The sequence below is a fragment of the Solanum tuberosum genome, unplaced genomic scaffold (genome assembly GCF_000226075.1).
Source record: "Solanum tuberosum cultivar DM 1-3 516 R44 unplaced genomic scaffold, SolTub_3.0 scf00039, whole genome shotgun sequence".
Classification (NCBI taxonomy): Eukaryota; Viridiplantae; Streptophyta; class Magnoliopsida; order Solanales; family Solanaceae; genus Solanum; species Solanum tuberosum.
This window is the reverse complement of record NW_006238968.1, coordinates 545,695-561,666: the sequence shown is the minus strand read 5'-3', so window position 1 is coordinate 561,666 and position 15,972 is coordinate 545,695. Positions and strand designations below refer to the sequence as shown.

The 15,972-nt window shown below is 34.6% G+C and overlaps 4 protein-coding genes across 6 annotated transcripts; 2 read left to right on the top strand and 2 right to left on the bottom strand.

Moving 5' to 3' along the window:
* The first annotated feature begins 355 nt into the window (after positions 1–355).
* On the top strand, positions 356–2,597 carry LOC102599889 (omega-hydroxypalmitate O-feruloyl transferase-like). The gene is made up of 2 exons (XM_006343339.1): positions 356–517; positions 1,611–2,597. Exons 1-2 carry the CDS (start codon positions 356–358, stop codon positions 2,595–2,597), a joined length of 1,149 nt encoding a protein of 382 aa, XP_006343401.1.
* Positions 2,598–5,293: 2,696 nt separating this feature from the next.
* LOC107059843 (tetrahydrocannabinolic acid synthase-like) lies at positions 5,294–6,490 on the top strand. The gene has a single exon (XM_015306882.1). The coding sequence runs from the start codon at positions 5,294–5,296 to the stop codon at positions 6,488–6,490; it is 1,197 nt and encodes a 398-aa protein (XP_015162368.1).
* Positions 6,491–7,269: 779 nt separating this feature from the next.
* LOC102583035 (universal stress protein A-like protein) lies at positions 7,270–12,101 on the bottom strand. 3 transcript variants are annotated; one of them, XM_006343208.2, is made up of 3 exons: positions 11,277–12,101; positions 8,276–8,348; positions 7,270–7,623 (listed from the first exon to the last, which is right to left on the bottom strand). In XM_006343208.2, exons 1-2 carry the CDS (start codon positions 11,995–11,997, stop codon positions 8,293–8,295), a joined length of 777 nt encoding a protein of 258 aa, XP_006343270.1. In that variant the 5' UTR covers positions 11,998–12,101; the 3' UTR covers positions 7,270–7,623; positions 8,276–8,292. The 3 variants fall into 3 exon arrangements, with proteins under 3 accessions (XP_006343270.1, XP_006343271.1, XP_015162417.1); XM_006343209.2 differs by lacking the exon at positions 8,276–8,348 and having other exon boundaries at positions 11,277–12,093; XM_015306931.1 differs by lacking the exon at positions 7,270–7,623 and having other exon boundaries at positions 8,339–8,396.
* Positions 12,102–13,175: 1,074 nt separating this feature from the next.
* On the bottom strand, positions 13,176–15,237 carry LOC102582703 (putative cyclin-D6-1). Its single transcript, XM_006343207.2, has 5 exons — positions 14,952–15,237; positions 14,765–14,851; positions 14,089–14,416; positions 13,748–13,881; positions 13,176–13,611 (listed from the first exon to the last, which is right to left on the bottom strand). Exons 1-5 carry the CDS (start codon positions 15,111–15,113, stop codon positions 13,411–13,413), a joined length of 912 nt encoding a protein of 303 aa, XP_006343269.1. The 5' UTR covers positions 15,114–15,237; the 3' UTR covers positions 13,176–13,410.
* Between the last annotated feature and the right edge of the window lie 735 nt (positions 15,238–15,972).

Below are 15,972 nucleotides of genomic sequence, written 5' to 3'. Positions count from 1 at the left end.
ATTCAAAGAAGTGGTTGTAATTTTGAAGTGAAAAGTTGTCATAAGGGTAAATTGTAACTTCACTGTGCTAATCATTGTTGCCTTAATCTGTGTGCCATTTCTAAAGTGGACCACTAAAAAGGGACGGAGGGAGTAATAAAGAGGACACTTTTAAATAAAAAAAATATAACGAATGATAAATTTGAACTATATCAACTAATTAGATATATTTTCAACCATTTTCCCTTTTATCAATATTGTTGACTTGTTGGATTCTATTTAATTGTTCAAGAAGAACTCCTTAAATCCTAACCACCTCTTGTACCAATACATAATAATACCTTGTTCTCACCAATTCTAATTATATTATGTATATATGATACCACCCAACTATATTAAACCTTGTACATATAGTGGTGTTTCTTTTATTGAAGCTTTTGGTGATGTTGAGCTTAAAGAGATTAATTTTTATAATCCAGATGAAAGTATTGAGGGAAAATTTGTTCCTAAAAAGAAGCATGGTGTTCTTGCTATTCAGGTAAAATAGTGAATGTCTCACGCAACAACGATAACAACATATTCAGTAATTAGTTTAATCCTATATATAGAAGTGGCGTCTGGAAATGATTAGGTGTAATATGTAGACCTTAACTCTATTTGTGTGAGGTGCTAGAGAGGTAGCTAGTTATTTTTTATATATCCTCGATTTTTTTAGAACATGATTTGAAAATATTATTGATTGTTGAGGTGCGTGACTAGTGTGATTTTAAAACTCCCTTGACAAGCGTAAGGGTGGATGTACAATTTGGGTTATGGATTTGACATAACTAAGTGATCACTTTGACTTAAATCTTGTATTTATCTTTAAAATTTTATTTAGTATGTATAAATTATTGAGTTAGAATCTAGCAAGTTAAAAGTACTAAAATCTTACATTTATAAACTTCAAATCATGAACATGGGAATCTAATTCTTTTCAAGAGCCAAACATGCAAAAAATATTCTTTTTGATAATGAGTAACGATGAGACTCGAACTCAAATGGTATACCTTTGTCTACTTTGATATCATCTTAAAGTGTGTGACTATCTTCATCATCAAATAACATAAGCTAAGTTGTTATTCCCTTCGTTCATTTTTACTTGTCCAACTTGGACTTTGCATACCCTAAGAAACAATAATCGACATTAATCAATATTAATTGATGTTTAATCTTCGATCTTACGAAATGATTCGGACATTATTAAGTAATAATTGCTCAGAGTAAAATAGGGGAAAAAGATAATAAAAGTGACATGTAAAAGTGAATTCCCTTTTTGAAATAGTGGACAAGTAAAGTGAACGCAAAAAATAGATTAAACATATTTCTATTTTACTTAACTAATTATGTTTTCAAAAAAATGTTAAAAAACAAAATGAAGTTGTTGAAATTTGTGATATAGAATATATAAAAAGACAATAAATTTTTAAAACAGATTAAAAAGAAACGTATGACAAGTAAATTGAGATTAAGGTAGTACAACTCTTTTAAGCAATAAAAGTTGATAACCCTCATAACCTAACTTTGTACTCATGTTTTGTTTATTTAACAATTTATAATTCCATGAAATTATACCCAATTTTTTGGTGCAGGTTACACAACTCAAATGTGGAGGAATAATTTTGGGTTGCACATTTGATCATAGAGTTGCTGATGCATACTCAGCCAACTTGTTTCTTGTGTCATGGTCTGAATTAGCCCAATCCAAGCCACTCTCTCAGCTCCCATCATTTCGACGATCGTCCCTTTTTCCTCGACATCCTGGTTACTATGATGACTCGATCGATGACTTATATGTACCAATATCAACCCTACCTCCCACGAAATCCGAAATCCTTAACCCTAACGATCAAGTCATTAGTAGAATTTACTATGTCACGGGTGACAAAATTGAGCACCTTCAATCACTAGCCAATTGTCATGACCAAAAAGGCATAAAGTCCCAGAGGTCTAAACTTGAATCATTCAGCGCTTTTCTGTGGAAATCAATTGCATGTGGAATTAATAAAGAAACTTCGGGTTTCAACAATTTTAGGTTTGGTATTGTGGTCAATGGTCGGACTAGATTGATAAGTAATAATGTAGATGTTAATAATCAAGATAAGTCGCTAAAAGGTTATTTTGGTAATGTTCTCTCCATCCCATTTGGAGAGAAAAAAGTTGAGGAGCTAAAAGAGAAGTCGTTACATTGGGTGGCAAATGTAGTCCATGAATTTCTTGATATCGCGAAAACACAAGAGCATTTTCTTGGATTGATAGATTGGGTTGAGGCGCATCGTCCTGAACCATCTATCGCAAAAATATATGCCATGAATGGTGATGGACCCGCGGTGGTAGTGTCATCGGGGCAACATTTTCCTGCGAAAAAGATTAATTTCGGATGGGGTCTACCAGCCTTCTGGTCGTACCATTTTCCGTGGGCCGGAAAAGTGGGATATGTGATGCCAATGTCAAGCCCTAAAGGAAATGGAGATTGGATTGTGTATATGCATCTCTTGAAATGGCAAATGGAACTTATTGAGGCTTCTCCATCCCAAGTGTTCGAACTCGTGACTGCAAATTATCTCAACTTGATTTGACTATAGTCCCTCTTTAGTTATTGAGTCATATCCATCTATCCTATCTAAGCACTTATAACGTTTTTTTTTCTTATTTCATTTATCGTCCTGTGAATATGTAAAAATGTTATTTATAATTGGGATATGTATGTAACACATGTAGTTCTTCATTTTCTTGTTTTCTTCGTCATGTAAGAGTGGTTTATTTAATTCAAAAAATACTTTGTGCCGTTATTATTTTATTTTTTTTATCTTGGCAAGTTAAATCGACCTACAGTAAGCAACTATTTCTAGAAAGTCTCAAGATATAATAACTTGAAAAATATTTAATTACTAGTAATTATATTATGTTTGTGGTTGTAGGGCTCTAGTCTCTACCCATGGGCTAAAAAGGTATTGGGGAGAGGTGATTAGACAAGACATGATGTAACTTCATATTATCGAAGATATTACTTTAGATAGGAAAGAGTGGTGATCACGTATTAGGATAGAAGGTTAGTAGGGGTGGAGTGTTGTCTTGGCTTGCAAAGGTATAGACTTATTAGTGTTTGTCGTAGTACTAGTTGTACTTGTACCCTTGTAGTTCTTGTCATGTGTTGTTTATTGTATTTCGATTATCGCATTATTTTGTTGTTGTTGTTATTGTTTCTTTCTTGTAGACTTCACACTATTTTTCTTATTAATTGCTATGCTTTCGTCACTATTTTTTTCTTTTACTTGGATTTGATGCACTTGAGTCGAGAGTTTTTCAGAAATAGTTTCTCTACCTCCACGAGGTAGTGCTATATAGGTATGCATACACTCTACTCTCCTCAAACCCCACTTAGTGAAATTTTATAAAATATATTATTATTAATCTTATTAAATTATAATATTTTTTATAAAAATTCTGACTTAATGGCGTGGTATAGGCTTATTAGTGTATGTTGTAGTATTAGTTGTACTTTTACCCTTGTAGTTCTTGTCATGTGTTGTTTATTGTATTTCAATTATCGCACTATTTTGTTGTTTTTGTTATTATTGTTTCTTTCTTGTAGACTTCACATTATTTTTCTTATTAATTGTTATGCATTCGTCACTATTTTCTTCTTTTATTTGGATTTGGTGCACTTGAGTCGAGAATCTTTCAGAAATAGTCTATCTACCTCCATGAGGTAGTGATATAGATCTGCGTACACTCTACTCTCCTCAAACCCCACTTAATAAAATTTACAAAATATAAGATTATTAATCTTATTAAATTATAATAATTTTAATAAAAATTCCGACTTCGCACTTGAATATGAACCACTTAAATTAAAGCTAACATGGCCAAAGAAGTAACTCCAAAAGGATATTTTAGGTGCTATATTCCATATATATAGAGCTAATAGTCTAATACATACAATAAATAAAAGTCATTTTTTTTAGCTTACAGCCAAAATCCAAATGGTCCTTGCCAGCTCAATAATCAATAAAGGAAAAAAAGGATAAATATACCTTTGAACTATCGTAAATGGTATGCAAATACCCTCCGTCCTCTATCATTCAATAACTAGAGCATATATGTCATTCACTCTAACGGAAGACTAAATAGGGACACATGGCATAATCTTATCCGTCGATCCAATATCTAATAAATGTCGATCGGTGGATCAGATTATGACACGTGTATGTCCTTTAGTATAAAGGGTATATATGTTCTAGTTTTTGGACGACATGGGCATCAATATTTCAAAAGTATGACAAAGAATATCTGCATATTATTTACGATAGTTCGGGATATATTTATCATTTTTCCATCAATAAATATTATTATCCTCCCTAAAAAAAAAACTATTGACTAAACAAGCATCTTTCTTTTTTCCAATAATACTGACAAAAATAGTACTTTACTTTTCAAATTCAAAAATTTCATGCTGATGACCAGATTTTTATGTCTCACTGTAACGTTTGCTAGATTCTTTTTAGAAATAATAGTTTTAAAAAATAATATCTCAACTATCACTTTTTTGCAACTATTACATCTTAACTATATATCAATTATCAATTTTATATCATTTTTTCATGAATTATCTGTCTGTCACTATTTATATATTAAAACACACCTAATTGAATAGATTGTGATAGCTCATATAGGAAAAGAGAATAACTAATGATTATTCTAGTCAACTTCGAGATGTTAACAAGTGATATTAGAGATTTGATTAATTAATTTATAGTCTTTAATCTCACTAGAGTTTGGTCACCATAAAAGAAGCCACTTGCCTTATAGCTTCTTTCATTTTCGAAAAATGGGAAGATATTTTCAATTTCTCCCATTTTTGTTAGTTTCATTCTTGAATTTTATTGAAACTAATGCTCAACAAGAGTTTCTTAATTGCATTTATAGCCATACTTCAGACAAAAATATAGAAAAACATATACATTTTCCAAAATCACCAACATATTCATATCTTTTAGAATATGGTCAGAAAAATCCAAGGTGGCTAAATTCTTCATCTTCACATCCAATTTTTATAATAACCCCGATAAACGAATCCGATATCGGGGCTATTATATTTTGTAGCAAAAAAATTGGCATACAAATTAGAGTGAAAAGTGGTGGCCATGACTATGAAGGCTTATCTTTTCGCTCTGAAAAAGGGGAACGATTCGTTATCGTGGATTTATTCAAGTTAGATGACATTTATATTGACAAAAATGACGAAACAGCCTGGATTCAAACAGGAGTGACAATGGGGCAACTTTACTATGAAATCGCGAAAAAAGGCGAAAATCTTGCATTTCCAGGGGGATTGTACCCTAGTGTTGGGAGTGGTGGGATAATAAGTGGTGGTGGAATTGGTACTTTGATGAGGAAATTCGGCCTAGCGGCTGATAATGTCCTTGATGCACGTGTAATGAATGTAAATGGAGAAATTCTTGATAGAGAATCGATGGGAAAAGACTTGTTTTGGGCTATAAGAGGAGGTGGAGGATCGAGTTTTTGTGTTATTTTAGCTTGGAAAGTTAAACTAGTACGTGTACCATCAAAGCTTACTGTTTTCACAGTACGTCGAAAATTACATGGACAGACTATAAATTTACTCCAGAAATGGCAAAATGTGTCACATAAATTGTCTCGAAATTTGTTCATGAGAGTTTTGATTCAAAATATGGGAATTGGGAGTAAAAAAATAGTACAAGTGTCATTTCAAGGGTTGTTTCTTGGTAGAGTGAGTGAGTTACTCCCAATGTTGAACCAAACTTTCCCCGAATTCGAGTTAGTTACAAAGGATTGTTTTCAAGATCCAGTAGTGAATTGCGCGATAGGATTGCCCTGTATAAAGAAAGAATGCTTTGAAGTCCCCTGGATTCATACAACGTTGTATTTTGCATCCAAGAGAACAAACGATTCGATTGAATTTATGGTGAACAAGACCATGCCAAAAAGAAAGAATTACTATAAGGCAACGTCTGATTTTGTGAAGAGTCCATTGCCAAAAGAGGTATGGGGAATGATTAGAACTATGTTTAGCGATGAAGAAAGGCCTATGATGATATTTGATCCATTAGGTGGAAGAATGGATGAAATTTCGAAATTCGAAATTCCATTCCCTTATAGAAAGGGAAATTTGTTCAACATTCAATACATGGTGAATTGGTATGATAATAGTGAAAATATATCTAACAAGAAGATTAAATGGCTAAGGGAACTTTATGAGAAAATGAAGCCATTTGTGTCACATTTCCCAAGAAATGGTTATCTCAATTATAGGGATCTTGATTTTGGGAAAAATGATGGTGAATATAGATATTCAAATTCTAGAGTTTGGGGTGAAAAATATTTTGATGGTAATTTTGAGAGGTTAGCAAAGGTGAAAAGTAAAGTGGATCCTAGTAATTTTTTTAGGTTTCAACAAAGTATTCCACCTTTTAGTGTGTCAACTTAAAGGAAGGTAAATGAATTTCGAATTTCTCCACTCGATGGGGAGATCGATTTTATGGGCCATTACAAACGTTCATTTTCTGGATATCGATAAATAAAACATAAGCAATTTTTGCACCTTCTTGTTGATGTTGTAAGTTGTTACCTTTTCTTTTAGATCATTTACCTTCCTAATTAAGTTAATTTGATTGATACTCTCAAATTTGAAAAGTGAGAATCATTCTATTTCATCAAACTGAGAACCATACATGTACATTAGAACTATTCCATGAAGCCTCAAGTTCAAATTTCAGAGAAAAACGTAAACACTTGATGATTTCTTCCCATATGTCTAAACATTTGTAGATAGAGTTAGGATAGAGGTACCCAGTATCTGTGTTAATGAAAGGTAGCAAGAACCCCGTGGAATTCCTCCCATTGAGTTGGTATTAGAACCGATAGATCAGATTGAATAAGAGATGGAAGGATGTTCCAATATTCCACAGGGTTATACGACAATGGAAGCAGAATGGTTGAAACTCCTTCGAATCCATTGTAGTGGGAGGTCTATTATATGTTGCTCGAGTTCTTCAAAAGTATTGTTAGGTGTGTGCCAAATCCTCCAAAATCATGTTTTTGGATCTGAACACGAGTGCAGCAACACTTTTGGAGGGACCGAGCAACATAGCTAGAAATCGAAGTAAATAGAAAACTCAAACATCATGTAGGGCAGCAGCCTCCTACAAATTCGTCTTCGCCAGGAGAATGAAGCAAACAAAAGGGAAAAGAGAACAGCCACAAAAATTAAGACAAAACGCATTGTTCCATATCAATGCAATCAACCAAGAACCGTGAACTTATATAACAGCTCCAGAAAACAGGCAGGCAATTCAAAAAACTAAAACAACGCCCCCGCGCCTCCAAAAGAGAAAAGGAAAATGAAAAAGAAAGAGAGAATAAAGGAGTAGCTCATGAACAATATCAATTGTTCCAGACTTCACGAACTTGAAGCACAGAAGAGGATAATTAGCGGAAAGAAGGCATAGAGAACCACCAAATTCATTTCTCACTGGCGCGGTCAACACCATTGAAGGCCCTTTTTTGTCAGTATTGAAACATGCACACCCGTCTTCATTATTCAAGAAGCCTTCTCCGTTTCTGCATCATGCAAAGTCAGCTTGGTAATCAGTTATGTCATCCAGAACAATGCATAATATATATTACATAATATTTCTTGTAATAGGTCCACTCGATGTATACGGATGTCCAGTTCTGCTGATATGGAGTAGCTAATACTTTTAGAAAAGAATAAAGGAAACAAAAACTTGGCCACAAGAAAGGAAAAAACAAGAGATGTCATTTTCTTTTGAACATTATATTTGACAATTTTCCATCTTGTACTGTAAAAAAGTTTTCCAGAAAAGAAAAGAATTGTTTCCATGGATTTTAGACATGTCTCATGTTGTCAAATAACTTTTCAGTATAAGTATGAAGGATTGGACTCAAGACAGTCAGTTTGAAATCAATACTCACACTTGTGTTTTCTTTCATGCCCGTCTTGTAGTGTAGATGAAAAAAGACGACTTTCAAAGAGGTCCCTGGGCCTCTAGTTAGAACTACATATAATAGTATATGCATACTCTTAATTAGTTAAAGCTACTTCAGCACAAAAATTGCAGTAGACGCGCAAAGTGTTTACGCTATGCCTCTCGTATGAATAACTTACATGAGACTTTTCTACACAAATCGACAAACAATTAAAAATATTGAGTCATTTTAGCGTAGCTTAACAGCTTAGCATCTAACTCACCAGTCGCCAATGAAAAGCTACACTTTTGCAACATACGCCATACCATATAAATGCTGAGAGTCATGGTGGTATGCTGAAAAATCACACCCAGTTCAAGTGGTGAATTCTTTATCCTTGAATCCTATTATCACACTAAACTTAAATGAATTTCAGACCAGCGGGAAACTGTAACGTCACACTTGTAGTAGATATAAAGGATGCATGAAGAGAAATAACAAATTCAGCACCTGGAAGTCTACATCATCAATGGAGATAAACAAGATGAAAAGTTCAGCACTACATTAAAATTTCAAAACCTTGGTAGAGCAACCTACAGGTATGCAAAATTAACTGTTCAACCATGGAAATACAAACAAAAACAAGCTTAAGATAACGAAGGGGAGAGAATCTCTCTTTATTCACTCCCCTCTACAAAGTCTCCAGCCTATTTTTGTCAGCTTAGAGTACCCTCCCCAGTGGTTCCTCTTTACAACTGTATCCACCAGACCCACCACTTCTCTCTTGCTCTCTCTTCGTTGCCTCTTTTCTACCACCAACCATCCCCAGTAGGGTTCATGATAAGCATACACTCATGAGTCTTGTTTGTCTTCTTCAGACTGTCACTACAAAGTCAAACTCTAATCCCCTGGACTTGCATTTGAAATGAACTCTCCTCATCCATTTCCCTGGACTACCTCCCTCATCCACACTTGGGACTTATTGAGTCCTTGAAAAAAAATTCTATCTTGTTCGCCTTTCTACCGCCAGCCCTTCCCCATCTGAAAACATTGGGGACCTAGGTGAACAAATTCCTATAGGCTACCTCATTATCCTATATCCTTCCCCTCCATCCCCCCTATTCCTCTCCATCCTAACCCTCTCTTTTTTCGCATACCTCCTCTTGTACATGGTACACTACAGTGTTACCTTTCCTTCAAGTGTTTCTATCAATCTCATGTTTCCTCCTTACCCTCAATCATTTGCTATTCTTGACTCTTGTTTTAAGTTAATGGTCAGTTCTATACCCATGGGCCATGCTTTCCTACCCACAAATGAAACACGTAAAAGTTTTCAGAACTTCAGAAATCGATCCACGACCCATTCAAGCATTTTCTTCCTTCTTTCGGCGATGGCTAATGGTTGAGCATTTTCCACTACCACGACACTTGTTCCCCCAAAAGCATTTCACATGGTCTCAAGTGATCTCCCAAAGCATGATGTAATTGATTTAGTGTTGTTGTGAAACAATTTGGCACATTTTTGAGTGAAGCAGATCATTTAGTATTTTACACGTTTTTGGGGACCCATTCAAGCATTTTCTTCCTTATAGCATTTTAATTATATATGTCATCTACAAATCTAGAAAATAGACAAATGTGCCTATTTTGTATCCTAATAGAAATTCAATCATCGAATCTGCCCCAGAAATCCAAAGTTTGCCTAATGGTGTATCATCTATACGTTTAATGTAGTAGCTTACATAACCAGCATACCCCTTCAGGAAAAGGTATATATGGAAAAATATAAGCTGATGCACTTTCCTTTTTACTGATAAGTTAACCAGAAAGAGAAATGGGAGGGAGAACAACTATGTTCAACTAACACAAAGGTCAGCGAACATAAATGGAAAAGAGAAAAGGCCGAATGAAAGAGAAGAAATCATCAAATAAGAAACAGGTGTAGCTAAAAGCACAAATACTTGGCCAAAGCTAAGTTTCGATTAACATCTACCAAGATTTTACACTGTTACCACTTACCCCAACTTGTTTGAGATAGGGACATAGTAATTATTGCTTGTAACCCCAATCTCAATCATTTCATTCACTCCAACAAAGCCAAGCAACTAGATTGACGATCCTAAAACAGAGAAACCTTCAACTACTCTCAGAATGTACAATCCACAAGAATCTCCATAAAATGAAATAGAGGCTCAACTAATCAAAGATTCATCAGTCCATTCCCAGCTTCCTACAGCAGCAACAACAACCATATACCCAGGTTAGTCCCACAAAGTGAGGTTTTGGGAGGGTAGAGACTAGAGTGTACACACACCATACCCCTACCCAGTGTTATGAAAGGCGCTCGCCTCTCGCTTCTCGCCAAAGGCAATGTGGCGACGCGGCGAGGCGACAAGGCGTTGCCTTTTTATTTGTTTTTAAAAAAAAAAATATGATTTAATAATTAAAAGGCAATATTAGGGTTTATTTCGTGTTTTTGCAAACCTAGAACTTCTTCTCTCCATCGCGACCCTCTCTTCTCCAGTTCTCCTCCCTCACTACTTCGCAACTATCTTCTCCAGTAAAAACAGACGATGTTTTTTACTCTGTTTTTTTTATTTTGAAGCTACTGCTAACTGACTGCATTACAGCAGTCTGCCTACATTTTTTTTTTTTTTAAAATTCAATCCTTCTACATTTATTTTCTACCCTACTCAATTTAGTTTTATACTAAATAATATTGTATTAGATAATATATGTTATTGCTATTGAGATTTTGTATATTTATATATGCAATTAAATATTTTAAGTTTTTGGTATTAATTGGCGCCTCAATTCAAAAAGGCAAGCGCCTCGCCACTCGTGTGGCGAGGCAGACCCTTGTCGCCTTTCGCCGTCCAAAACACTGCCCCTACCTCAGAGGTAGATAGGACGTTTCCGATAAACCCTCGGCTCAAGGAAAAAATAGTCCAAAGCAGTCCCGCTTTCACTCTGATCGCATCATTTAAAAAAACAGAATTCACAACCCATAGCAAATAGAATCCCAGTTTCCTACAGCAATCGATCAAAATACTTCCATATAGCATTACTTACAACTAGCTTAGCTGATCAAAACAAACTACACATCGCGTAGTCCTTAATAGATAACGAAGTCACAACCTTAGTTTCAACCAGCATCATATTAACTAAATGCCGCATTTTGATTTGTTGAATACAGTTCACAGTCTCATCTCACAAACTAATTCTTCTTTCATCAAGCTGAGCAAATGAAATACACATTGTAGTTTGTAAGTATTAAGATATACCTGTGGCTTTATCCGATGCATCGTGATAAAGGGAATCCTCCTCAGGCACCGGATGAAGCACCTCATTCGCCTTTGCTACTTTTTTAGCTGAGCCATCATTACCCAAACTATCATCATCATCAGGAACACCATCTTTATCATCAGGATATCTCACCACAATAACAGGGCAAACACAATGACGCACACAATAATCACTGACACTCCCAAGCCTTCCTTCTGTGCTTCGCCTCGATGCCCCAAACCCTCGACTACCCATGATCACAGCACTCAACCCCAACCTCTCAATTTCCAAACATAGCCTCTCCTTCATATCATGGTCCTTCACAATACGAATCTTGAACGGAATGTTGGCATCAACAAGCGGCTGCGCTAAGTCATTAGATTTCGTACTTGTAAAGTTGTCGAAATCTTCTTCCAGTTTCTGCTTCGACTTCTCATCCGTTGTGTCAATAGAGACGTCTATAGCGCCCCAATCAGCTCCGTAGAGGACGGATGTAGGGCGTACGTGGAGGAGAATGACGGCGTCACCTGGACGGAGGTAATTCTCTACTGCCCATTTCACGGCGTAAGCGCTTTCGTCACTGAGATCGACGGCGATTGCGATCTTCCGATTAGCACCGGATGTAGGTGTTCCCGGCGGGAAGCGAGGGGAAGCCGGTTGGTGCATGATGGCTGTCGGTGGTCGGTCGGATTCTGTTGGTGGCTTCTTCGGTGATGCCATGCCCGGAAAGTGTACGACGAAATGTGTGAAAGAAAATGTGGAATTTTAGGCTGCCTATCGTGTTAAAAGGTTACAACTTCATATTCTTTCCCTGTGGATTTAGGTGACACTTTTTTTTTTAATTTCCTATTCGATTTTCGATAATGGAGAGTTTTACTAATTTAGATTTGCATCACTTGGAGCTTATTCGAGAGAAAATATTTTCTAATAAAAGAATTGTATATTTGAGATTTGAATACAAAACATCTGATTAAAGTAAAAAAAAATTTATCTAATTAACGATATTTAATGTTGATTACCTTACATCTTTGATCATACATGAAATTTAACAGATAGAGATTAAGAAAAAAATTGTTATGTTAATCAAATCGGTGATAAGTGATACTTCCTCTGTCACTTTTTATTGTCATATTACGCTTTTCGAAATTCAATTTGACTAATTTTCAAAGTAAAATTAGATTACATTAATTCGATATATTAAACAAAAAAAATTGGATATTCAAAAACTATACGAAAAATACTATAAATTGCAATTTTTTGCATATCAATATGATGAAAAAATACATCATAAAATATTAGTCGAAGTACTTATTGTTTAACTCTAAAAAAGAAGACCATAATAATTAAAAGTGGACGGAGATAGTACCATTAAATTATGAGAGTAGTATATATGATCGAATTCGAACTAGTGACATTATTTTATTGTATGTTTTGGATTTGAAATTATTTTTTAACATCTAAAGACTTCACATCAGTCTACATTGGCATAATGACAATATAGTCATATTAATAGAATTATTTTTTAAAAGTACGTGTAAAATCCAAAATGAATGATGAAGTATTATTATTTTAATTACATATCTATTGGAACTAAAATTGACAAAAATTCAAGTGAAAGACGGTTATTTTCAACGTTTCATCTCTCTTATCCCCACCTTCTCTCCCATTTAAACACTCCTCCATTTAGTAGCAGCAAATCGATTAATTTAGATTTGTGTCATATTTGATTTATCAAGAGAAAAGTATTCTCTTTGTGATTCATGTTTCTTGACGTAGAAAAGAGTATTATGTAACTTTTCAAAATGGCGAAGTTAGTTCTTATGTTTCTGTTTGTTTGTATCTTTTTTTTTTTATTTGACACAATATTAAAAAGTAAAAAAAAAATCAACCTTACATCTTAAATCAAAAAATATATTAAATATACCAAAATGATCACTAATCTTCAAATGGAGGGAGTACAATTTTCCTCTAATTTTGTTCTCCACAATTGTTTCATTCTACGTTCCCATCACATTTTTTAGTAAACACCAACAACATGGAGTAGAGGTTGAGAACATACAATTTTACTATGCAAGCAATGTAATGTAGGGTTAAGGTTAAATCCATACTGCACCAATTGTCATCCCTAATTCTTTAGTAGTGTTGAACCTGAGAGATATAAAACGTTTGATTATTTCGAAAATCGTTCAATCTTCGCTTCTTGCCATTGTTCCTATCTGCATTCTCACTTGTACGTTTTTGGTCAAGCACACTGTTGGGTGTCAACGAGCTAAAAGAAACAACTTCATCGACAGTAATTTCCCGCATTACACTCCAACAATTCAAAACTTCCTCCTACGTAAATGATCGCCCATCAAAATAAAATAAAATAGAACTCAGATCAAATATGTAACTTATAATCACAAAATGTATACTACTTAAATTTTGAAAAAAATAATCGTAATCAGATAAATAGCGACAAGAATCTTACTTTATAAATGTGTCCGCATTTAGAGTTAATTGCAACTAAGAAAAATGGAACTTGTTGCGGAATCAACTCGTGAGCTGCACACAGAAACGCCGATGCCGCTAATATTGATGGTTTGTACTCAAGAAGCTTAATTTCTGCAATTAAGCACAAGATTAACGTTTTATTAAACAAAAATAAATTAAATTAAAGATAGAAATAATTAATTACTGCTATTATTCAAAAATCAGACAGAGATTTTACAATACCGCAATTAAGCACGAGATTAACGCTACTCTATTAAACAAAGATAAGATAATGGTAAAAAAACACTCAAATAAAGATGAGATATGACAATACGGTACCGTAATGAGAGCTGAAGATGATATCTGAAGCTCGATCTTCGAGAGATTGACTCAGTGACTGGTCATTACTGAGTTCAAACAACGAGTTGAAAAATTGCAGAAGCGCAAAAGGCGTGATGGAACGTAACCGCCAATTGAGCGTTGTGAGAATCAAATTCTCCATTCGATGAACTGACTGCAAATTGAAAATTAACCCTTCATCGTTTCTCTGTTCAGATTGATCCATGGATGAATTATTGGATATCGATAAGTTGTTGATGTTCCTCATCTTCGCAGCAAGTGAGAGGCTGGCAGTTACGAGAATCCGTACAATCCATGGCTTATTCTCCTGCAGATAAGCAAAAATTTCCATCAGATCTTCAACAATTTCATACCGGAATTCACATTTTTTGAAGTTCACACTGTTCCAGGTTCTTCATATAATTAAAATTTCCATAAGATCTTCAACTATTTCATCGCGAAATTCTGATCTAATGTTTCTCTTTACAGCAGAGCGTATACATATGCAGACATTGTTACAGATTCTTCATATAAGTAAAACTTCCATAAGATCTTCAACTAATTTCATCGTGAAATTCACATTTTAGTTTCTCTCTACAGCATATACATATGCATACATTGTTTCAGATTCTTCATTTGCTTATGTTTGATGCGATTGACTGATGAGATAAATTACCAGAACAACTTGCTTGGATAGGAACCGATCGATGTAATTAACAGCTAGATATGCAGTAAATCGATCAATATCATACGAAAACTGCGCCTGCAAAACAAACAAAAAAACAGAAAAAACTAAGAACATAGTGATTTAAACAAAATTGAATCAGCACAAATTAGTTAAGGATTTTGAACAGTATTTTTACTTGAGAAATGAGAGTGAAGCAGTGATTGCGAATGGAAGAGTGAACGTCGGTAGATTTGAAGGACGGCGTGTGATCGGACTCGGCGGCGAAGAGAGCTGAAACGGCGTCGTTGTCGTCGTGTCCATCGAAGGCCGTTAATGGATTCTCGAGATCGAACTTCATGAATGAAATTATGAAAGAACAAAAAAAGTTGAAGTTTCTGAAAGTTTGAAAAAACAGAGCAGAGCAGAACTTCACTATGAGGCTTCCTTATTTATATCCACGTGAAATAGAGCTGGAGTCGTGTTCTAATCCCTTCGGAAAATTACTTTATTAAAATTATCTTTTATTTATATATATATATATATATATGGATGTTTCTTCGATTATTTAGTATGTTTATTTTTTTAAAAGTTTGAAACTCTATTAATAAAAATTTTAACTCTATCAAAATCTTGAATTCCTTATGCCACGTTTGTCCTACTCTACGAAGTTATTTACAACTAATATAGCTCAGGGTACAATCGGGACGGAGCTAGAGGACAAAATAGATTGGGTTTCATTTGAATCTCATTCGTCGAAAATAATGAGGCCACTTTCTTAACCTTCTTCCTTTTGTTCGTATATTAGAATAAGATGAGACGGTACGTTTGAGTTGCTCAATTGCCCCTTAGCATGGTGCTCATGATATGCTACGGAACCTCCATTGTGTCGAGAGGTGGACGGGAACCAAGTAGGACATAGCTAATAACAAAGAAACCAACTCAACATTAGTGGCCAACACATTAAATTTTCACTATGCTCGGAGTCCAATAAATAACATAACCATAAAAGATCAACTATATGCAATTTTATCCTATATTTTTGCACAGTTATTTTCATAGTCTGAATTCATGACCTCCTAATCACATGACAATAAATTTACCAACATCACGGCTATTCTTTGATTATTCTAAATACACTTGAACCCAAATTAAAGGATATACCCTTTGATGTTAATTAACTTTTACACACAAAAAAAAAAAAAAAAAAAATTCCTGCC

Excerpts from the sequence above, each read along its gene's own strand:
- LOC107059843 (XM_015306882.1), top strand. The coding sequence starts at position 5,294 with ATGGGGCAACTTTACTATGAAATCGCGAAAAAAGGCGAAAATCTTGCA.
- LOC102599889 (XM_006343339.1), top strand. The coding sequence starts at position 356 with ATGATACCACCCAACTATATTAAACCTTGTACATATAGTGGTGTTTCT. Across the intron at positions 518-1,610 it reads ATGGTGTTCTTGCTATTCAG|GTTACACAACTCAAATGTGG; the intron begins GTAAAATAGTGA and ends TTTTTGGTGCAG.
- LOC102583035 (XM_006343208.2), bottom strand. The coding sequence starts at position 11,997 with ATGGCATCACCGAAGAAGCCACCAACAGAATCCGACCGACCACCGACA. Across the intron at positions 8,349-11,276 it reads TGCATCGGATAAAGCCACAG|CATACCACCATGACTCTCAG; the intron begins GTATATCTTAAT and ends GTGATTTTTCAG.
- LOC102582703 (XM_006343207.2), bottom strand. The coding sequence starts at position 15,113 with ATGAAGTTCGATCTCGAGAATCCATTAACGGCCTTCGATGGACACGAC. Across the intron at positions 14,417-14,764 it reads TATCCAAGCAAGTTGTTCTG|GAGAATAAGCCATGGATTGT; the intron begins GTAATTTATCTC and ends GCTTATCTGCAG. Across the intron at positions 13,882-14,088 it reads CATCTTCAGCTCTCATTACG|AAATTAAGCTTCTTGAGTAC; the intron begins GTACCGTATTGT and ends GCTTAATTGCAG.